This window comes from Grampus griseus (assembly GCF_964374135.1).
Source record: "Grampus griseus genome assembly, chromosome: 15".
Taxonomy (NCBI): Eukaryota; Metazoa; Chordata; class Mammalia; order Artiodactyla; family Delphinidae; genus Grampus; species Grampus griseus.
Window position 1 is genome coordinate 58209561 of NC_139009.1, and position 24361 is coordinate 58233921.

Consider the following 24361-nt stretch of genomic DNA (forward strand, 5'->3'; position numbering starts at 1 on the left):
TAGATGTACTTTTCCCTATTCCTCCTGCTAAATACACCTGAATATTTTGTACATTATACATAAGAGAGACATAATAATGAGTATCTGAAATGTGAGTAGAAGAAGGCAGACTGGCTAGGAACTTTGGGACCCAAGGAACAACATGGTGGTGAGCTGTCTGGGTTTTCTTTTTGCCTCACGTTTCCCAGACCGAAAACTGAAGAAGCCAGCAAACTGAAACCACCAATGGGTGCAGACAAAAACACAAAAAAGCCCAACGAAAGCCTGCTCTCTCCAGTCAGACCCAGAAAAGGGGCAACCCAGTAAGACAGAACCCATAGAAAATAACTGCTCTATTCCAGCCAAAAACCACAGAAAAAACCTGCAGCTCCACCCCAGTCACGGCAGCAAAGGCCAAGTGGAGAGCCTAGACTTCCATTCTCATGAGTCTGCAACAAATCACTCCAATCTACACTTCAGGGTGGGGAACGTCAGAGACGGCTGAGTAGGGAGTCAAGACCTTCATCTCTGAGGTGCCGTGAGAGGAGGTCAAGTGGAGAGTCAAGACTTCCACAACCACCAAGTGGTAACAAGGCCAACTCTCACCACCATGGTGTCAACTGAAGCCACGTGGGGAGCAGTAGCAAGGCACTCCTACTTCCCAGCCAGGGAAGGATCAGTGGAAGCCTAACGGGAAACTGGAATTTTCACCCCAATCCAGTAATAATGAGAAGGTGAACTTTCACCTTCTGGGGTAAAAACAGAGGCCCTATGGAAACCTGAACTTCTATCCCCACCTAGTAGTAACAAGAGGGCATTCCCCAAACCCATCAATCCCCTGCCAGAGCAGAAAACAGTTAAAACAGAAGGTTTACATAAGATCCAGAATCTATAACACAATATGAAAGTGTTGATATAGTTCATCAGACCAAGAACTAGGAAGAACTCAAACTACATGGAAAAAACCCCAGCAATCGATAGATGCCAAAATGAAAATGACGAAAAAGACAGAATCATCCAGCTATGATTTTAAAGCAGTCGTGACAAAAAATGCTTAAACCAGCAATTACGGTGATGCTTGAAATAAATGAACAAATAGAAAGCCTCAGCAAAGAAACAGGAAGTGTCATCAAAAACCCAGAAAACCTAAAGAAGAACCAAATGGAAATTTTTGAACTGAAAATACAATAACGGAAGTAAAAAGTACAATGGATGGGCTCATCAGCAGAATGGAAGGGACAAAGGAAAGAACCAGTGAACTGAAAGATAAAACAATAGGAATTACCCAGTATGAACCAAAGATAGCAAATAGGTTAAAGGGGAAAAAAAAGGACAAAATTAATATGCATAAGTCCATACTGATATAAATAAATGATTGAATAAATAAGTAAGTGAGGGAGAAGTGCAATCACGTTAGAGAAGGAAGTTAAAGGCAAACAGATCAGAAAGGAAAAAATAAAACTGCCTCTATTTGCAGATGACATGGTGGTCTATATAGAACATCCTAAAGAATTGAGAAAAAAATTCCCAGAACTAGTAAACAAGGTCAGCAAGGTTATAAGATACAAAATAAACACAGAAAAATCAAGTGATTTTCTACATCCCAGCAATAAAAGTATGCGCACCAAAATTAATTACCCAATACCATTTATAATCACTCAAAACAAAAACAAAAACCTAGATATAAATCTAAGAACATGTACAAGGCCATTATGCTGAAAACTACACAATGCTGATGAAAGAAATCAAAGATGTAAATAAATGCAGAGAGGTGCCATGTTCATTTATTGGAAGACTAAACAGAGAAAAGAGGCCATTTCTCCCCAAACTGATATAACAGTTTAATGAAATTCCTACCAAAATTATAGCAAGACATTCTGTAGATATAGATAAGTTTATTCTAAAATTTATATGAAAAGACAAAAGAACTAGAATAGTTAAAAAAACAATTTTGGGAGAAAAAGAAGTAGGAGGAATCAGCCTGATTTCAAGACATTATAAAGCTACAGTAATCAAGGCTGTGTGGTGTTGGCAGAGGGATAGACACATAGATTAATGGGACAGAACAGAGAATAGAGAAAGGTCTGGAGATCAACCGTCACAAATAGGCCCAACTGATTTTTGACAAAAGAGGAAAGGCAGCCTTTTCAACAAATGGACACCCACAAGAAACAAAATGTTCTTCAACCGAAGTCTCATGCCTTATATAAAGTTAACTCAAAATGGGTCACAGACTTAAATGCAAAATGTAAAACTTATAGAAAAAAAAATAAGAGAAAATCTTTGGAATGGAGAGCTAGGCAAAGAGTTCTTAGAAATGACACCAAAAATACAACTGACAAAAGGAAAAACTAATAAACTGGATTTCATCAAAATCCAAAACAAAACAAAACAAAACAAAACCAACAAGAAGGTCTTAGAAATTAACCTGATATATAAAAAATTCAACAGGATGGTTGAATATAAAGCTGAGAAAATCTGCTGGAATGTAGAGGGAAAAGACAAAGACATGAAAAAAAAAAAGGAAGAAAACAAAAAATTAGAAAATCAGTTCAGGATAACTAACATCCAAATACTGATAGTGAAGGAAGACAGAAAAGGAAATCATCAAATGAGACAAACTAAAATTCCCCCACATAAGGATTCGAGTTTCTAGATTAAATGAGACCACCAAACAACTAAAATAAATAAGAAATGCACACACCAAGGTATATATCATCAACAAATTTCATAACACTGTAAACAAAGAAGAATTTATAAACTTCTGGGGAGAAAAAATGGGTCGCAGCCAAAGGACCAGGTATTAGAATGACTTCGGACTTCCCAAAGCTCAACAATGAAAGCTAAAATATAGTACAGCAATGCTTTCACGTATCTAATGAACTGATTTCCAATCCAGAATTTTATATGCAAACTATCACATGTGTGAATGTAAAACGAAGACATTTCCAGACCTGCAAGTTCTCCAAAATTTACCTACCGCACATCAGGAAGCTCCTGGAGGACAAGTTCCACCAAAAGGAGAAAGCAGAGCAAAAAGAGGAGTTAACAAATCTAACGAGAAAGAAGCAAAGAGAATAGCTAGAAAATTCCACGATAAGAAGTAAATGAGGCCTAGAGAGCAACCAACCTATATTCCCTCAAGTCCAAAGACTGAGAGAGATTTCTTCAAGAAGATAAAACAGACAGAACACTGTGTTCAAAAGTATTTTTAAAATGATTTAAACAACTTGGGGAGAGTTTGAAATTAAGTTGCACAAAAGTACACAGAAAACTAAGATTTAAAAAACCTAAAAGACAAGATGATTATTAATTCCAGTGAAAAGAGAATTATGTAAGAGAGGAATAGTAATCAGAGTCCACTTAGAAGATTTAGCAAAAATAACGTTTTCTTACATAATAATGTAAAAACTAATACTAATATAACTAACATACTGCCAAACATACTGCTACTGTGGCAGAATGAGAGATGAGAATAATGCAAGTATTTAGAGTGAAGGGCAGGCAGGCGATGAAAGAGAGTTAACTTTTTACCTTCCATAGTATGTAACACCTAAAATGGAGGGGGGAAAAAGAATTAGCAATATCAGCCTGCTATTTAGAAATGTATCAAATGAATCCACTAAAAGTGGTGGCCTCTGGGACCTTGCAGTGGCATAGGAGCCCCCCTCAGGGAATTGCTTGATGTTTTTTTTACAATAAGCTTAGTTCAACTATTTGGGTATTTAAGTTTTGAAAAAACAAGTTAAAAAACAAAACTCTCGCAGCTAATACATGGCTGGGCCAGAACTTGAATCATGTAATTTAATTCCTAATCAGGTCCATTAATTTGTGAGCTCCAAAGGGGCCCGCATCTTCTTAGCTCCTTTACTCTAGCACCTGCCCAGCACAAAGAAAGCCCTCCAAAAATGTTTCTGAATGAGTGGGAGAAAGTTAAAGAGTGGGATTACTCTTCTAACACCAGAAAATGAATGAGAAATGCATTCCAGGCAGAGGAAAGAGCAGAAGCAAAGAGAGCAAATGGAGTGCGAGAGCTGAGCAAGGAAGAGGCAAGGTGGGAGGAGAAGGAGGAATAGCATCCCGAAAACACTGGGTGGAGGAAGGGAAATACGGTGAGCACAGCTGTTTGCAGCTGAGTGGCAGGGGAGAGGGAGGACGTTGGTGCCTTGCAGAGAGTTCCACGTGGCCCTGGCTGTATGTATATAAGCCTTGGGGGTTTTTTGTCTGTTTTGCAATGATGACAGCAACACTTATTTCTACCAACAGTTCCTTCCCAAATAGTTGCAGCCTTCTGGAATCTACATAGTACCAGGCTCTCTAAAATCCTAAGTTGTACAACTTGTTACTCTAAGTAGCCACTGAAAGGGCAACCCCACCAGGGTAAGCAAAGCCTGATGGAATCCCTACAATGCCACCCTCACCATTTTTTGGGCCTCTCTCTACTCTTAGCAGGAGCACTGGGAAAGAGGGGGTGGGGAGGGGGATGAATTGGGAGATTGGGATTGACATATATATATGCTAATATGTATAAAACAGATAACTCATAAGAACCTACTGTATAAATAAATAAAATTAAATTTAAAAAAAACCAAGAGTATTAAAATGTAGGGCACAAAGGAGTCATCACCTCTAGGTGAACATCTGCATCTGCTATGACCATTTCACACATTCATTTCATCCAAAGTTTAAGTATTTACTTTATGTCAGGTAGTGTACTGGAATACAAAGTTTCTGATTTTAAATAACTTACTTTCTAAAGGCAGCATCACTTATAAAGTAACAAGGTAAGCAATACAATTGGCATAAAGAAAAGTACTGTGGAAACACAAAGACTATCCAAATTTCTTAAATGTATAATGTCAAACAGAAGTGAAAGAAAGAGACAACTCCAACAAATTCCCATATACCCATCACCCTGCTTATACAGTAATCAATTCATCGCCAATCTTGTTTCTCTTCTAAATCCACTTGTTTAATTTCAAGAAATCATATTATTTCATCCACAAATATTTCATCATATATCTAACAAATAGGGTCTCTTTCTTTAAACACAATATGAACCTAAATCTTGAAAACTTATTAAGTTTTTAAGATGTGAGATATAATTAATATATAATAAAATGCACAGATCTTAAGGTGTCCAACTGAGTTCAGACAATGGTGTAGCCATAACCACTACCTAAAACAAGATACAGAACAATTTCCATGGCCTAGGAAGTTCCCACATACCCCCTTCTAGTGAATTTTCCACACCCAGATGACCACTTTCTGATCTCTATTACCACAGATCACTTTTGCTTGTTCTTAGACTTTTATAAATGGGATCACAGAGTATTGTATGAGTAAGCAGTTTCTAGGCAAAAAAAAAAAAAAAAAAAGGGAAAAGCATTCCGGGGGAAAGAACTACATTTACGTAATATAAAGGTATGAAAGGATATGTTCACGGAATGCTGAAGGGCTTGAGAGGGTTGAAAACTAGGACTGGTAGCTGATAGATGATAAGATGGAAAGAGGAGGTTTGTTGGGAAGCTAGGATCTCCATAGTTAATTCTGGGAACGAAGTTGTTAAGTACATTTTTCCCAATGCCTCAAACTATTTCTCTGACCTGAAAATTGGTCGGTTCTCTCACTATGCTCCTTTCTCCTCAACTCTCTAGCTAAGAGTGACCAAGGCAGGAGCAGCGTCCTACACCCCATGGCTGTTCCCTCCCATTTTGTGCAAGGCCTCTCTGCCATCTCAGGGAAGGGAAGAAGCCCCCCACTGGCTTTCTCATGAGAGGGCACAGTCCCTCTCCCCATTTTAAACAAGCAGTCCCAAGTCTGAGGGGCAGCCTTACCATTATCTGTATTTCTCTCTTGCACACCTGGAGATCATGCTCATTGTTGACAAACATGCGTTTCAAGGCACATTTCATCCCATTGCTTGTCCTCACCAGAAACACGATAGCAAATCCACCTGTGAGAGAAACACACATACAAGCTCTTTTGAGTCATGTTTAAAAAGTCAATCAAATGACCATGGTGGCTGTAGTTTGCTGATGTCACTGTTAATGGTACTGATGTCATCATCAGCTAGGCCTAGGGCTGGCCTGGCATAGAAAGCATTCTTAAGATTCTGGGGACTCAAAGGTATCACATGTGGGATTGGGTAGCAAGTCAGAAAAATTGTTCCTCCAGCTTGCAAGGCAGAAATAGAGGCACATGTAGAGAACAAATGTATGGACACCAGCGGGGAAATGGGCGGGGGAGGTGGTGGTGGGATGAATTGGGAGATTGGGATTGACATATATACACTAATATGTATAAAGTAGATAACTAATAAGAACCTGCTGTATAAAAAATAAATAAATAAAATTCAAAAAAAAAGGATATGAGGTCATTTAAGTAAAGAAAGAAAAATTGTTCCTAAACGTCTATCTAAAAAAAAACAGGAAGAACAGTAATTATCTTCCAAAGAAACTACAGATAAACAGATGAATGAATGGATGAAAAAAAAGAACCAACTACATTCCAACTGCTATCCTAGGCACTTTGAGCTCTTGTTTAATTCATACCACAATCCTGTGAGGCTGGGTGATATTTTTTCCCTTAAGACAACAATTACTAGCTGAAGAAAACAGAGGCTCAAAGAGATTAGATCCAACCAAGGACTTCTTTAAAAAAACGTAAGTCCAACACTTAAAGAGAGGCTCGGAAATTATTTCAAGAATTGCTCTATGAATAGTTGGCAATTAATTTCAAGAATCTCCTTCTCTTCCTTTTTTCTCATCCTTCCTCACCCCATCCCCCAACTCAAATCAACAATACACTCTGAGGATTCCTCCTGCCCTCCCTACCTCATGGGCTGTTGAGAAGACACAGACATAGTTAGGAAAGTACTATTCTACACAGCAGATACCAGGCAAGTATGACGATTACTGGGCAGAGTTTTTAATGTCTGCACTAACCCTTCTCTAAAAGACAGTTCATAATTCATTAAAAGAAGTTACTATAACTCCAAAAGAAATTCTTCAGTGCTCTGAATTGGTTATGCCTTAGCGTCCCACAAATTCTTAGAGCTCCTAACCTTGACCTCACTCCCCAAACACCGTAAGAGGCATTCAGTGCCACTGTTAAGAGGGGTTTGGGTAGATAATGTGCAGCAAAGCTATCAAAGTTGAAGGCTTTGGGATAAGCAGCAGTTATATCAGACACTTAGTCCATCTGCCTGCTCACACACCTGCATAATTTAGCTTGAACTATCCTGCGCACTGACCCTGGGTAGTGAAAAAAATTGCTAGGCTATTCTTTGCACGGAGGTGATGTCTAATTGGATGGAGCCGAACACAGAGACAAGTCAGCAGTACAGGAAGTTGAACTGAGGTCATGGCATAGTACTGGGGCAAGCAGCCACGTGCAAAATTGATACAAGGTAATTAGCAGTGATTATAGAGACCTCAGACCTGAGATATAAGACTTGGGTCCCAATCATTCCACTCTAAATCCTCTGAGACCCAGCAGCCCTCCAGTACCTGTCTGTTGATGTTCAAGATATTTCCTGTTGTATCTTTAAAATAACTGTTCTTTTTCAAATTAACTTGAGTCAGATTCTGTACCATGCAACCAAAGAGAGCTTTAATCATAAAGCACTGTTGCACGTTTTCATAAAATACACACATAATTCTGTGGTAAAAAAATTGTTTAATGGGCTCAAATGTTCCAAAAGCGCATTTTGATAATGATTTATCAAAGACTGCATGCTTGTATATTTCCTGTCCTTGTGCTCTTCAGTACTCAGATAAACAGTAAAGTTCACCATACAATCTTTCATTTCAGCTGTCATGTCTCTAAGTTTTGTGCCTCAATAACATTTTCTTGTAATACTTTAAAGTCCACTCACACTGCTCAGCTGTCAATTTAACTCTACAATTTTGAGTATTTACTATAGAAGATTTTTTAAATTCTAGCATGCATTGACAAGTAGAGGTCTAATTACACATGCAAAAAAAACCTCCTCAATTCTAAGATGCATATTTTTTACATTTTAATTTTTAGGATATCAGAATTTTCTTATAATAAATATGTACATTTAATGCAGTAGTATTTGTCTTCCTTTCCCCCATGCCAAAAGCCATTAAATTCATGATGTGTCTTAGCAATTAAAATTGGGGAAAATGAAAAAAAATAAAATAAAATTGGGGAAAATGATAGTATAAATTATAAAATTTCTATGTATAGTCATAATTGTTTTGTGAATAATAAAAGAGGGTTTTCATTTTACAGATATTTTGAATTAAAAAAAAAATCACAGAACTACAGACTTTACACCAGTAGTGTTTCGAGAGAGCCTTAGTCCAAGCAGTTTGCTTTATGCGGGGAGGAAACAAGTGAGGCTTAGGATCCCATGGCTAGTTATGGGCAGAACCTGGACCAGTTTCACCGTCCTGATTATCTAAAAAATGTTCTTTCCACTTCACTTATTTTAGTGAAAACTATGCAATACTCATTTAGAGAATAAGGACACACCTGACAGTCCTGCAGAACAAAAGCTGGGAATGACTAGTTCCTGCAGTTCTGTGATGCATGGCACCACTAAAGAATGAGGCAAGTCTTTAGAAGCAGGTTGGTGATGCGGCAACTTGAGATAACTGCCACCAGATGGGAGCAGTCAGCTTTCTTTGCCAGGTAGCAAGATGACCTTTCCAGACCAGACTGAAGAAACGGGTCAGAGGCCTACCACATGATCCAGTCAAGGACAACTGGTTGAGAAGAGCCAGCCCAGATCCTCAAAGCCTATGACCAACATAGATCTAAAGGCAACGCAATGAACCACTATGCTTCACATAGACAGAACCACGTTTTAGGCATCTATGCCTATAAAAGCGCTTATTTGCAGGTGAGAAGCATTTAAATCAGGGTTTCTTGATCATGAGATCAAAAATTGAAGCCTGAAAGGATTTGTCCCTTTAAAGATGTTAACCACTTACACCATGTAGTTGACCAAACAGAGTGTAAATTTAAGGTAGAGGGCACAGAGCACGACTCGAGACACTTCTCCACCACAGGCCCACATCCACCACACAGATCAGGGTAATAAGATTCTCAGCCACAGCTAAAGAGGGTGCGGGGATTACAGAAGGCAGCTATAAGACTTCAAGAGAGGTGCTTACCTTAATGGCTTTTTTGTTTGTTTGTTTTTTCTTTTTATTTGCGGTACGCAGGCCTCTCACTGTTTTGGCCTCTCCCGTTGCGGAGCACAGGCTCCGGATGCGCAGGCTCAGCGGCCATGGCTCATGGGCCTAGCCGCTCTGCAGCATGTGGGATCTTCCCGGACCGGGTCACGAACCCGTGTCCCCTGCATCAGCAGGCGGACTCTCAACCACTGCGCTACCAGGGAAGCCCGAGGTGCTTACCTCAGGTTGAGGTGCATCCCTAGATCTTGATTAAATGGAAAAATCTAAAGCTGAGCTGGGGAGAGGTTGGACAGAGGTAAGAAAAGCTAACATTCAGCAGAGCCTGTGCCAATCTCGCTGCCTACTGGCATTGTCTGAAACTAAGATAATCTCCATGATTACACTGAAATCCATTTGTGGGAAAATTCATGAATTTATTGAATCATAAAGGGAAAAAGGATCTGATCCATTATGTGAGGTAAGTGAAAGAGGCAGGATAATTTTGACACAGACACACTTTTACCTATTAACTTTAAATACAGAAATATTTTTTGGGCTTTCCTGGTGGCGCAGTGGTTAAGAATCCACCTGCCAATTCAGGGGACACGGGTTCAAGCCTGCTCCGGGAAGATCTCACATGCTGCGGAGCAACTAAGCCCATGCACCACAACTACTGAGCCTGCGCTCTAGAGCCCACACGCCACAACTACTGAAGCCCACACGCCTAGAGCCCGTGCTGCACAACAAGAGAAGTCACCGCAATGAGAAGCCCGTGCACCGCAATGAAGAGTAGCCCCTGCTCGCCACAACTAGAGAAAGCCCACGTGCAGCAATGAAGACCCAACGCAGCCAAAAATAAATAAATTAAAAAAAATTTTTTTTTACTTCCATAAAGAAACATGCTTTCTCCCACTTTCCCTAAAATACATAGCACTCTTGGTCTAACTTTCTCCCTCTAATTTTTGATGATGTGGATGGGTACTTACCACTCACTGTGAATTTAGAGATTTTGTCTGCTTGGTTCCCCTTTGTATCTTCGTGCCCTAGAGTAGTGCGTGACACGTAACGAGGCCTCAAAAATGAACTAACTCTCCTCTTAATGTTACTACAGGAAAGGCTGCAGAGACTGGTGGAGACGGTGGCAAACCCAAGCACATGGCCCACGGAAAGGAACAGCTACCGTACAACTCAAGGTAATTACTGCCACATAGGGATACAGACCCCGTTTTGTCATCAACACTTGGTATTACTGGTCTTCTTATTTTAGCCATTCTAGTGAGTGTGTAGTGATATTTGTGTTTTTTTTATGTTCCCATATCTATTTTTTTTTACATCTTTATTGGAGTATAATTGCTTTACAATGGTGTGCTAGTTTCTGCTTCATAACAAAGTGTATCAGTCACACACACACATATGTTCCCATATCCCTTCCCCCTCGCATCTCCCTCCCTCCCACCCTCCCTATCTCACCCCTCTAGGTGGTCACAAAGCACCGAGCTGATCTCCCCGTGCTATGCAGCTGCTTCCCACTAGCTATTTTACGTTTGGTAGTGTATATATGTCCATGCCACTCTCTCACTTTGTCACAGCTTACCCTTCCCCCTCCCCATATCCTCAAGTCCATTCTCTAGTAGGTCTGTGTCTTTATTCCTGTCTTACCCCTGGGTTCTGCATGACATTTTTTTTTCTTAGATTCCATATATATGTGTTAGCATACGGTATTTGTCTTTCTCTTTCTGACTTACTTCACTCTGTATGACAGACTCTAGGTCCATCCACCTCACTACAAATAACTCAATTTCGTTTCTTTTTATGGCTGAGTAATATTCCATTGCATATATGTGCCACATCTTCTTTATCCGTTCATCCGATGATGGACACTTAGGTTGTTTCCATGTCCTGGCTATTGTAAATAGAGCTGCAATGAACATTTTGGTACATGACTCTTTTTGAATTATGGTTTTCTCAGGGTATATGCCCAGTACTGGGACTGCTGGGTCATATGGGTGTTCTACTTGTAGTTTTTTAAGGATCCTCCATACTGTTCTCCATAGTGACTGTACCAATTCACATTCCCACCAGCAGTGCAAGAGTGTTCCCTTTTCTCCACATCCTCTCCAGCATCTATTGTTTATAGATTTTTTGATGATGGCCATTCTGACTGGTGTGAGATGATATCTCATTGTTTTTTTTTTTTTTTGCGGTACGTGGGCCTCTCACTGTTGTGGCCTCTCCCGTTGAGGAGCACAGGCTCTGGACACGCAGGCCCAGCGGCCATGGCTCACAGGCCCAGCCACTCTGCGGCATGTGGGATCTTCCCAGACTGGGGCACGAACCCATGTCCCCTGCATCGGCAGGCGGACTCTCAACCACTGCACCACCAGGGAAGCCCTCATTATAGTTTTGACTTGCATTTCTCTAATGATTAATGATGTTGAGCATTCTTTCATGTGTTTGTTGTCAGACTGTATATCTTCTTTGGAGAAATGTCTATTTAGGTCTTCTGCCCATTTTTGGATTGGGTTGTTTTTTTGTTATTGAGCTGCTTGTAAATTTTGGAGATTAATCCTTTGTCAGTTGCTTCATTTGCAAATATTTTCTCCCATTCTGAGGGTTGTCTTTTGGTCTTGTTTATGGTTTCCTTTGCTGTGCAAAAGCTTTGAAGTTTCATTCGGTCCCATTTGTTTATTTTTGTTTTTATTTCCATTTCTCTAGGAGGTGGGTCAAAAAGGATCTTGCTGTGATTTATGTCATAGAGTGTTCTGCCTATGTTTTTCCTCTAAGAGTTTGATAGTTTCTGTCCTTACATTTAGGTCTTTAATCCATTTTGAGCTTATTTTTGTGTATGGTGTTAGGGAGTGTTCTAATCTCATACTTTTACATGTACCTGTCCAGTTTTCCCAGCACCACTTACTGAAGAGGCTGTCCTTTCTCCACTGTACAGTCCTGCTTCCTTTATCAAAGATAAGGTGACCATATGTGTGTGGGTTTATCTCTGGGCTTTCTATCCTGTTCCATTGATCTATATTTCTGTTTTTGTGCCAGTACCATACTGTCTTGATTATTGTAGCTTTGTAGTATAGTCTGAAGTCAGGGAGCCTGATTCCTCCAGGTCCGTTTTTCATTCTCAAGATTGCTTTGGCTATTCGGGGTCTTTTGTGTTTCCATACAAATTGTGAAATTTTTGGTTCTAGGTCTGTGAAAAATGCCAGTGGTAGTTTTTAATTGTGGTTTTAATTTGCATTTCCCAATAGATCCTTCATCGTTTAAACTCTTAGGATTACCTGCTTTCCACTTTACTGATAAAAGCCTTTAGTAAGCATAGGATCATGGAGTCACCAATGAAATTACTGAGATAACTTGGACTTCTACCTCTCAAGCAAAGATGACAGAAATGCCTAGTTCTATCCTGGGAGAAAAAGGCAGGTAAGAATTTGTAATACACGGGGGGGGGGGGAGGGTGTTATATAATTTCTAAAATCTCAACTCTGACATCAGCAAGAGATCATGGTCATCAACATCATTATCTTGACTGAAATCTTTTAAACACAACCTCTTCAAGGAGCCTGGCCATAAATATTCAACACTGGCAATGGGGCTTTTGAAGTAAGTGTAGTACCTCTCCTGGCTTAATCTCAAATATGGAATCATGCTAGCTGGTACCAGGCCTTGGGGGCTGTTCTGAATGAATCAAGACACCAGTGACTCCACTTAGCAAGGACGAGTGAGGGATCGGGAGGGAAGGTGATAGGGAAGAGAAGGAAAACACCAAACTGATGATCTGAGCAGTGACATGCACGGAGATGGGAAACAGGGGGGCAGACAATGAGAATGATGAGACCATGAGACAAAGCCCATCCTGGTGCTGAAACAGGGTTTCTGGATTTGCTGCCAAAGAGGTTTTGGTGGATATTTAAAAATCGGGCCTAGAGTCGGGGCACTAAAACCTGCTGCTTGCTTATTTCCTGCAGGTAAAAGGGACTTCATTTCCTATCACAAGCCCCATCTACACCTTTAGGAATGGCTTCCACTTGTGTGCGATAAGAGCAGACAAACTAAAGTGAGGAAACAAAACGAAGTGAGGAAAACTTCACACTCTGCTCGTGTCCTCCACTTCTCCATCCTACAAATTCTGCATTTCTCTTTCAAAATAAGGTTTACTCTGATGAATGCTGTTTACTTAATGTAGTTTCTCTTGGAATTACTTGAGGAAGAGAAAACTAGAATAAAACAGCCTCCTGAAGCTTAACTAAAGAATCAGAGAGAGAACCCAGTTAAAGTGGGATGTATCCGGGAGATGTAAAAGAAAGGGCAACACTGGACGAGTTGCTGGATCTCTTTGGTGTCCATTTCCTCAACTGCAGAAATTAAGGCAAAATGAGTGGTATTTAAATGAACGGTTTGCTCAGAGACATAGGATTACAGGAGGTGCTGCAGTGGTCCCACGAGGGAAAGTGGCTCCACTTAAGAGTAGGGCTCTGCACACAGCTTCCTTTTATCTGCTTATTATTCATTCTGAAAAAGATGCTAGAAAAAAGGGGGGAAACTCTGCTTTAAAAGAGAAAAAAACCCAAAGAATGTTCTGTAGCCCTATGTAAAAGTATTTTATGAAGAAAAAAGGACTACAGCACTGAAAGTCACGCAGACGGCCCTTACCTACTAGCCTACCACAGACACAAATGTGCGCAGGCAGCCTGGGGGGCGGGGGGAGGCGGGGCCACCACGTCCACTTTACACTGAGACCGTGGAGTATTCCTTTAGAGTCCAACAGATGAGGTTCAAACCCCAGCTCAGGAAAGCCATGATCTCACTGAGGCCCTGTCCTCTCACCTGTCAAGGGCAGCTGAGAGCTACCTCTTAGCTTTGGGGAGGATTAAACGACAGGCAAAGCACCGAGCACATAGGTGGTATGTGATGAATATAGGTTCCCTCCTTACCTCCTCCCCACCAAAGTTCTTTGTATTTGTGTGATAGACATCTGACTTATCATAAAGTTCTAAATCTGGAGTATCTTCTTGAGATAAAGGGCATAAACTCAAATACCTACAGGGGCCAGACAGATCATCTAAGGGAGGGAAACAGTGCAGGTATAACAAAGTGTACAGAGGGAGTCTAATGATGGGAGATCACGGGGAGTGGTGAGACCGTGCAAACCAGAAAGCGCACGCCCAGCTCACGGGGCAGCCGCTCCTCAGTGAAGGCCAGTTGCTGCCATGGAGGAACGTGGGCTGAGGGTTGCCAAGTTTTTTGATTTCCAAGTGAAGCTAGATTTTTAGGAGAAATCTCCCACTTTTTAAATCCCAGCTATAACTTTAGAAAAGCTCTTCACCCCTGTGCAAGTTAAGGAAGCCTATTTCCAGGCTTGGACTGAATGAGACAGCCCTGCCTCAACCTTTATGAGAGCCTTGTGAAGTAGCAGGACATGTACGACAATCTCTACTTGACTAGCTGGGAAACTGAGGCATGGAGAAAGGCCCAAGGGGCCTCCCTAGTACCGCCACCTAGAGGCAGGGCCAGGACTGAAAAACAGGCATACCAATTCCTGGCCCTGACCTTGGTCCACTCTCCCATGCTGCCGTCCCTCCCTCCTTCCCTGCAGCGGACCCTACAAGACACCTCCATTATCAGGGAAGGTTAGGGAAAAGACATGGTGAAAGCCAAGGGGCCTGTCCAAAGCTTGGCCTCCCTCAGTGGCCCGGTGAGAGGGAGAACTTGAGTGCACTGTCTGCAGTGTTTGTCAGCTCCCACGGGGAGTAACGACGAAGAGGCTGACAAACATCCATCCACAATTTATTCAAGACAACTTGGCCAGAAGTTTCAGAAGGAACAAAAATGTTCTAAACTCTAGAACAGATGGCAAGGAGCACAGCAAAGATTCTGCAGGAGAAAAGGTCAATTTGAAGCATTTGTCAACACTGATTTCAGTGGGGACTTGGGGTTTGTTTTTTAACATCAATCTCTCCTCACTTGCCTCAAATTAAAAATCACCATGTGCCAACTCTTTCTGGGGAACATGTCAAAGCAGTCCTATCCCCAGGCAGGAAGAACACCCAGATGGGAGATGACTTGAGGTACTCAACTTCCTCTCTCTCCATCGAGAGCTGTGGGCACAGAGTCAGCCACTGGCAAACTCTGGCAGTGATACAGAAACATCAACGGAACCCAATGAAGGCCACAGCCCCGGTTGAACACGGGACAGCTGGCAGGTGGCTCTTCCTTTCTAGGACTGCAACAACTAGGGAACATCTCCAGTTCATCTCCATTCTCTTTTGGCATGAGTCTTTAAAAATAATAATAATAATAATAATAATAGACATTTCCAGAGAAGGCACCTGCCTACCTGGAACAAAGGTTAGCATTTAAGAAATCAAGTTGGCTCACACACACCAGAGGCTTGTGAATTACTGCACATAGAACCAGAGCACATTGGACCTGGCCTGTCATCAGCTGAGACCGACCAGAAGAGGGCCTTTCCCAGAGCCACCGGGCCCACCTTGTCTGAACTGTTTCCATGGGCTTGGCTGTCTAGCAAACGTAGAGAGAAATGATGAGAGACATCAGCAGGGCCATATCCTTTGTTCACTGACATCCCCAGATCACACTGAGCCAACTTTCTCTTCTCTATTATTACAAGCCAGGGTGATCTTATAAAAACAGAAATTGAATATCATTCTCCTGTTTGAAACTCCTCAGTGGCTTCTGGCTCCTTAGAAGGAAACTCCAAATGCTGGCACGGCCTGCAAGGCACCGCATGATAGGATGTGATCTCTCTCTCTCTCCAACCTCATTCTCACCACAGCCTCTCACTGCTCACTCTGTTCCAGCCACAATCGCCTTCTTTCTTCTTGATGTTGCTTGTGCCCCACGCTACCTAAAGATTGCTGTGCAATCTTTTTGCCCTATTCACCTCATTCTTGGCCTGACCAACTTCTACGAGTCAGCCCTCAAGTTTCAGGCTACGTGTTACCCGCCTTGGTTGGGCCTCCCCTGACTGCCCCTGGCCCCCATCCCCTCTTCTGATCAGGTTACATCCTTGTTTCGCACAGCACCCTCCTCTTTTCCTTCGGAATGTAGCAGGAGTATAGTTAAATACTTAGGTAGGTAATTCCTGGTTTGATGCCTTCTTTCCCTGAACCCTGTAAACTGCACAAGGGCAAGGACAACGAATAACTCACTGTGGCTGTGTCATGCAGCACAGTGGCCCCTGCATAAAAGATCCTCAAGTGCTTGCCTAGCACCCTAAGGAAACCAAAAAAAAAAAAAAAAAAATCCCACATCACACCAAACCAAACCAAACCAAACCACACTATATACAGTGCCAGCTTTCCAGAAGGTTAGAATCTAGCATGGGGTAGAAGGGACACTAATTGAAGAGGCAGCCCACCCCCCAGAGAAAAACCCTGAGCGTGTGGCTCAGTACGGCCGAGGGTCGTCTGAGACTAAGCCAACTGGACAGCGTACTGGGGCAACACGCACGAGCTGCATCTTCACGGAAATCTCTGTGCTGTCGCAGAGTGGTACTTGTTCTGCCTGTGACCCCGTCTTTTAAAAAGAACACTTGAGCTGGAAATGAAACCCTCTTCAGTTGAGAAGGAAAAGAAATCAAACTCCCCCTTGCTCGGTGCTGCCTCATCCCTCACGCGAAGAAGCAGAGAGCCTCTCGGGCGTGAACTGTATCAACCCCACCCTCAGCCCAAGCCACGGGTGCCAGCAATCTTCTAGTAAGTGGTGTGCAAACCAAGAGAGCAGCTGGGGTCAGCCAGAGGGCACGACATCCGTGCCCGGATTCGTCACCGCCCGCCACAGACACTCAAGCTCCGGCTCGAATCATTTCCACCAATGTTTGATGTGTGTTACTGGTCCACAGTCTCCAAAGGAGAACTGGGGTTTTGGCAAAGCCAAAGCTTGGCTGACGGTCTCTCAGGTTCCAAGTGCTAATTCCAGAACATTCCACTTTAACTTCATGCTTCAAAGCGTACTTCATGTTCTGCACTTTGCGCTTTTGTAGTAAGATCAGGTTAACTAGCTCTGTTCCAGAAACAGCATCCTGTTCCGGAAAAAGCATCCTGTTCCAGAAAGAGCGTTTTCTACTGTGGTGATTTGAGCTCAGAAGCCAGGTTAAGCTGTGTCTTCTGTTCTCCTGGGACAGGCACTGACATCAAAGGTACATGATATAAAAGTTTTCAATTCTTTATGTTTCACGAGAACTGATCTCCAGACACATCTGCTTTATCCAGGTCATCCTAATCTGCCTCGACCCTCCTAGTTATGTGGGAGATGAGCCCTCATCCTGGGAAGCAGGGTGATGTTTTCTCAGCTCCCAACAGCTAATCACAGAGCATTCCAACCTAACTTCACGCTAAAGCCTTTCCTCTGAGGTTCAGGATATCTGACTGTACTACCCATCACCGTCATGCACCCACCCCAGGTCGTGGCTCCTTACCCAGTACTTGTGCACCAGTTCACAATCTCCTCTCCACCTCAACTCTCACCATCACCCAAGTTGATTTCCCCAAGTCTTAACAATTCTATCCCCTAAACCTCTCTGGAATCCACACTTCTCTTCCATCCCTGATGCTCCTTCATATACTTCTCTTTTTTTACTGGAACTAAAATAGAATCCTAAGTTTCCATGCCTTGGATCTCTTTCCATTCTAAAATTCATATCTAAAAACTCCTCTTAAAAGCATTCATTAACTTCCCAAAGCCAGAATAAAGACCAAATTCCTTAACACAGCAGTACGTTAAGAACCTTTATATTTTCCCCCATTTTATTGTGAGAAATTTCAAACACATAGCAAAATTGAAAAGACCATACAGCAAACATCCATATACTCACCACCTAGAGTCTACAATTATTAACATTTTGCTCTACTTGTTTTATCAAATATTTATCATCCATCTACACAAACATCAACTCACCTTATTTTTGATGCATTTCCAAGTAAGGTGCAGACCTCGGTGCACCTCACCCTAAACACGTCAGCATGCATCTCTTTAACTCGTATTCAGAATTCATGGTTCTTTTGTGGAGGTCGAGTAGAAATAAAATCTAGTTACAGTGAAATGTATAAATCTCAAGTGTATTATTGGATGAGTTTTGATAAACGCATACACTCGTGTAACCCAAACCCCTATCAAGATATAAAACCTTTCCATAACCCAGAAAGTTCCCTCATACCCCTTTCCAGACAATCCCACTCTCATATCCCCCCTAGAGACAACCTCTGTTTTGATTTTTTAAATCTATTTCTAGTTTTGCCAACTTTAAAACTTCATATAAATGGAACCATACAGTATGTGCTTTTTTGTGTAAGGATCTTTCCCTCATCATAATAGTTTATACTGTGGAGTGTGTCAGTAGTTTGTCACTTTTACTGCTGACCTGTTTATCCTCTCTCTTACAGGTAAGACATTTGGGTTATTTCAAATTTGGAACTATTATGAACAAAGCTCTCTATGCGTTCTTGTACAAGTCTTTTTGTGTTCCATGTTTTTATTTCTCTTGGGTAAATACCTAATACTCAAGAATGTGAGTGCTAGGCCACTGTATAGGTATACGTTTAATTTTACAAGAACCTGCCAGACCTTTTCCCAAAGTGGCTGTATCATTTTACACTCCCACCAACAACATATGCTCTAGACCTTTATTTATATTTATTTATTTATTTATTTATTTATTTTTTGCGGTACACGGGCCTCTCAATGTTGTGACCTCTCCCGTTGCGGAGCACAGGCTCCGGATGCGCAGGCTCAGCGGCCATGGCTCACGGGCCCAGCCGCTCCGCGGCATGTGGGATCCTCCCGGAACGGGGCACGAACCTGTGTCCCCTGCATCGGCAGGCGGACTCTCAACCACTGCACCACCAGGGAAGCCCTGCTCTAGACCTTTATCATCTGAATACTTCCCTGTCCTCACCCAGCTCTATCTCCCCATGCTCCCTCCTCTACCACCAAGCTTTCAGAACTTTAACCTTTTTGCTGCATTTCATTCCCTCTGCCTCGAAGACCCTGACCCAATCCTCTGCTAGATAAAAGGAGTTGAAGATTGTTAAAATAACACCTCTTTCATGAAGTCTTTCTTCCCTTTCCCTGATAATCGCCCCCAGGCTTTCACATTATCACACATTTGGCCTGCACCTCTATTGTTGCACTCATCACAGTGCACTGTGGCTCCCCCCCACATATGTTCATCTCCCCCTGCTACACAGGCTAAAGGAAACAGGAAACCACTTTTTTCTGCCTTGGTAGAAATACTTGTTATGTTATCATAATACTTTATTATATACTATATGATACTTTATATTTTTTGCATAAAGTATACTTTGATGTTATCATTCAACACCAGTTTAAGGACTTTGAATACTATGAAACCGTAAGGACAACATTCTACATTGCTCTCTGAGTCACCAAAGAAAATTAAAATGGCAAGAGGAGCTTCTTATTTCTCTTGGAGTCCTCAGGGCTAGCACGGTGTTTGGTACATAGCAGATGATTAATAGATGTTTCCTAAACTAATAGCAATCCAGTAATGTTGCTCCCCTGCTCAGAATACTCCTCTTGCCTCGACCACCTACAAGATAAAATCCCACCCCTAATGTGGCATGCAAGTCGCAACAGAATCTGGAGCCCACACTGGCCTGGCCAGTGTCCTTCGGTGTCTCGGTGCTTTTTGCTGGTATTCTCTATCTGGAATGGCTGCCTTCTCTTTAAATAGTAAATGAGTAACTGTAAGTCCAAGTGTAGCTCAAACCAGGCCTCCTATGTGAACTCTGACCTAACAGAATGCCCATCCCTACTTTATTTTCTAACCCTGATGATTATCCCACTTGTCTGCATAGCAGTCTTTCCTGAGGACTATATTCTCTCAGAGGGCAAAGATTTTACTTTATTTTTATTCTTTGTAGGAAACACATTAGTCTAGCTTACCTTACCCTTCACCCCATGCTGAAATAATGATTAGATGCATTACATCAAGTGGCTCCCTTCTCCTGGCCATTGCTACCGGGACCAGGAGTGGGTAGCTGGCACACATTCTCTCTTGAGAATCCTAGTAACAACTCAGGAACCGGAGTCAGACAGTGTTGGACAGCCATGCAGACCAGGCTGGTAGCTACTGTCAGTCACATCCATGCTCACAAAAAAGCAGAGAAGAGTGTTTTGCAAAAAAAGGCAAGATATCAGAGCAGACACTTGGAAGAAGCTGCAATTTGAGACTATGAGGCTCCAAGGGGAGAGAGATGGACAAAAGAGATACCTGATGACTTTGCAAGACTCACAAAATCTAGCTTCACCTCCTGCTGTTGGGTTCTGGAAGGTTCCCCTATATTTATTCAGTGCATTCCTTTTGACTTACTCTAATTTGAATTAAATTTCTGTTCCTTGAAACCCGATGACCCTAAGACACCTTGCACCAGTATGTTTATAAAATACATGAGCTCTGATATGATCTAAATTTTAATAGTTTTAACCATAAGCCTCGTTTAACAGAAAGCATCCAGAACAGTGTTAAAACAGCATATTAAAAATTGCACTTGAAGAGTGGGAATTTTTAAGTTAAAAATTAGATTTACATTAAAATAGAACCTGCATTAATATACAAAGATCTAAGGAAGATCTAAGGCCTGATTTACCTGAGGATGATGGGATTGCAGTTGATTACTTTCTTCCTTATCCTTTTCTTTATTTTCTAAATTTTCTATAATGACCATATATTATCTTTCTTAAATTATAAAAAACAGACAAACAAAAAAACCCCTCCTTTTGTTGTTTATTTTTAAAGAAAAACCTGTCCTCCAAACCCTGGGAGGCGTATTGAGAAGGTAAGTCTCCAAAAAGGACCAGGAAGGAGCACAGCAAGGTGGACCAATGCACAAAATTCCATGCAGAGAAAATTTCCCCTGCCTTTGGTGTAAAACCAGGGCTGGGACTGGGGTGAGGGGAGTAAGGCACATGTCTGGAGCATAAAATTTATGGGAGTGCCCCAAAACTCAGTAATCAAGATAAATAATATTTTAAAATGTATTTTAAAATGAAAATTAATACAAAAAATCCATGATGAACAAATATCATTTTTAAAATAAAGACAGGGCTTCCCTGGTAGCACAGTGGCTAGGATCTGCCTACCAATGCAGGGGACATGGGTTCGAGTTCTGGTCCGGGAAGATCCCACATGCTGCAGAGCAACAAAGCCCGTGTGCCACAACTACTGAGCCTGCGCTCTAGAGTCCGTGTGCTGCAACTACTGAGCCCACGTGCCACAACTACTGAAGCCCACGCACCTAGAGCCCATGCTCTGCAACAAGAGAAGCCACCACAATGAGAAGCCCGCACACTGCAATGAAGAGTAGCCCCCGCTCGCCGCAACTAGAGAAAGCCCAAGCGCAGCAACGAAGACCCAATGCAGCCAAAAATAAGTAAAATTTAAAAATAAATAAAATAAAATAAAGACAGGATCAGTACTGGTTTTTCGTTTTGCCTCAGGCTCCAATATGGCTGATCTTGTTTTTATTTAAAATTCTGATATTTTGTTCATCGTGGGTTTTTTGCATTAATTTGTTTCTATGCTTACTGTAATCCTGACTGGCTAATTTCCTGGGAAATTTTCCCAACCCTGCAACACGGTCAGGGCAGTGAGGTGGAGCAGTGCCTGTGCAGCCTGATGGCAGCACTAAGCAGGTACAAAAGGAGAAAGATGATGGCGTTGAGAGATAAGTGGTCCTGAGAGGGGTCTAGAAAGCCCCACGTACACTCCCAGGTTTCCCCAGACCATGACTCTAGCCCAACCTCTCTTTTCAGTGACTTTCCATGATTAAAATATATGATACACAATGACTGACACCCACCAACTATAAAAGGAGCATTAGTCCTTAATAGAATACTATTTTTATTTTTATTTTTGTGGTACGCGGGCCTCTCACTGTTGTGGCCTCTCCCGTTGCGGAGCACAGGCTCCGGACGCGCAGGCCCAGCGGCCATGGCTCACGCGCCCAGCCGCTCTGCGGCATGTGGGATCTTCCCAGTCCGGGGCACAAGCCCGTGTCCCCTGCATCAGCAGGCAGACTCTCAACCACTGCGCCACCAGGGAAGCCCTAGAATACTATTTTTAAATATTTATATGTTAACAACTATGCTTGAGTTTCATGGCGGTATAAACACGATACACACAGAAACACAAAAGCAAGTGGATACCAGTTGAATTATAATAATCAGCTCAATTAACCATGCTTATGAGACGTTCTTCAAGGCCTGAGTTCACCTGGTGATTGACATAGGCACATATGCCTAGAAAACAAAGGCCTCTGAGCTTAAGAGGTCAAGTCAATGATCACAGAAGCATCACCACCCTGGACTGCACGCTGAGAAATTGCTCTGTTGTTAACACTAAAGTAATCAGAATACAAAGAGAAAGAAACATACAATAGAACACTCCACAATATTCGGGCCACATGGCCTGTGCTCCATCCACCTTCACTTCTTCCAGCTACTTGATAGCACATCTGTTTAGGATACATCCAAAAATAGCACTATCAAGATTCAGCTCTGTGCCGAGCATTTTCACATGCATCCTCTAACTGCACCCTCGTGACAACCCTGTGAGGCAAGTATTAGTACACCCGTCATCCGATGGGGAACCATTGGTTCACTCCGTAAGCAGCAGAACCCCAATAACCTGGGCCCGTGTCCAGTGCCCTGGATCTGTGCCTAGCAGGCTCATTTCCTAAAGCCCACCTACACAACATTCTTCTAAGGCTCCTCTAGCACATTCTACTGTGATTTTCTCATCGAATTACCCATCGTCCATTCAGAGACTCAAGTCCCATTTTACCAATAAGAAAAGTGAGCCAGAGCAAAGCAGAGAATTCACTGAACTTTCCGTCACTGACCTCTGGCACCACGCATTTAGGAGTGGGCTGCTGTGCTGTCCTGAGGAACCAGGCTACCCTGTAAAATGTGCTCCCCCACCACGAGGGGGCAAAGTGGTGCCCCAACACTCTTCCTACTGGGTTCCATGCTAGGTAACCCCCCCTCACCACCCCGTGACAGGGAGAGCTGAGTGACAATATGGGAGAGCGCCAAGTAACTACTGGGGCATCAGTTTTCAGCACATCTTCTACCTTCCAGCAAAGTGGAGGAGATCATTTCCCAGACCTGCCTGCAGGACCAGACTGTGGGAGGAATTTCAGCTACAAAGCTTGAGTTACAGTTCCTCCTTGCTGGCCCTACCGTATTCTCTTGCCCTCTGCAGTCACCCGAACAGTAGGAGGCAGGCTGCAATCTACACTGAGGCAGAAAGGAGGGCAGGTACTGATCCCCACCACATCTGTCCCCACAGGAGGTGTAAAGGACCCAGACCAAGTAGCCACACATTCCAATGGGGCTTACATTTTAGGTCAGGGAGGCAGTGGGGATGGAGGAGACGGTATTCTTATTCTTAAATTCAAATTCTTGTCACCGTCCTTGGTTATCTCTTTCACCTTCATCTTCACTAAGGGGAACCGGGGAAATGGGTCTCAGCCGGAGGGGAAAGCCTGTGTGGAGGAGGAGGAAGGAGAACTCACTGCACTCGCATCCCACTCCCAGGGCTGTAAAAGGGAACACGGAACCTTACCTCTTGGCTTTCTAGCAGTAATTAATTACGGCAAGTCAAGGGTTTTGGATGAAGTGAAAACTAGTTAGCATTAGACAAAATCAGACCATACAGGCTATGTTAGCAAGAGTATGGAAGTGTGGGAACTTTTCAGTTTTCAGTGAAATTTTGAACACAAAGATGCCTTTAGGCTTTTCTCTGGATGCTGAATATTAAGAGATGCTGTCTGGTGTGAGCCTGCTTCATTGCAATTAGTGATTCAATCCTAAAGAAACCTGAGAGTCCAATGCTAAGCACATCAACAACCTGGCTCAGACAACAGTACAAATGCACCGAGATCCTGTTCCCGGGTGTAACACTTTCCCCCCAAATGCCCACGGATCTGTATAGCACAACTACCCACTTTTGTTTCTAAAATTATTCTCAGGGTCAAAAGCATCGTTTAAGGAAAATCTCAATACCAAAAGCCGTCGCCTCCTCTCTTCCACCACCCCAACCTACCAACAGTTCCCAAGTCCTGAAAAGTCCTGAATCCACCCTGTGTCCCTCAACTTTCACACCCCTCTCTCTTCTAAGTTCTCTATATCAACCCCATCTTTGCCTCCATCCCCCTTCCTGTCCCTGGAGACAGCCACTCCCC

General features: G+C 42.6%; 1 protein-coding gene across 4 annotated transcripts in view; it reads right to left on the reverse strand.

The window, feature by feature from the left end:
- The window catches only part of AAK1 (AP2 associated kinase 1), a 171689-nt gene that overhangs the window by 93950 nt on the left and 53378 nt on the right, over window positions 1–24361 (reverse strand). For all 4 annotated transcript variants that reach the window (XM_082671739.1, XM_082671738.1, XM_082671737.1 and 1 more), the window contains exon 3: window positions 5817–5935. In XM_082671739.1, coding sequence (XP_082527865.1) covers window positions 5817–5935 — 119 coding nt within the window. The remainder of the gene's footprint in view (window positions 1–5816; window positions 5936–24361) is intronic.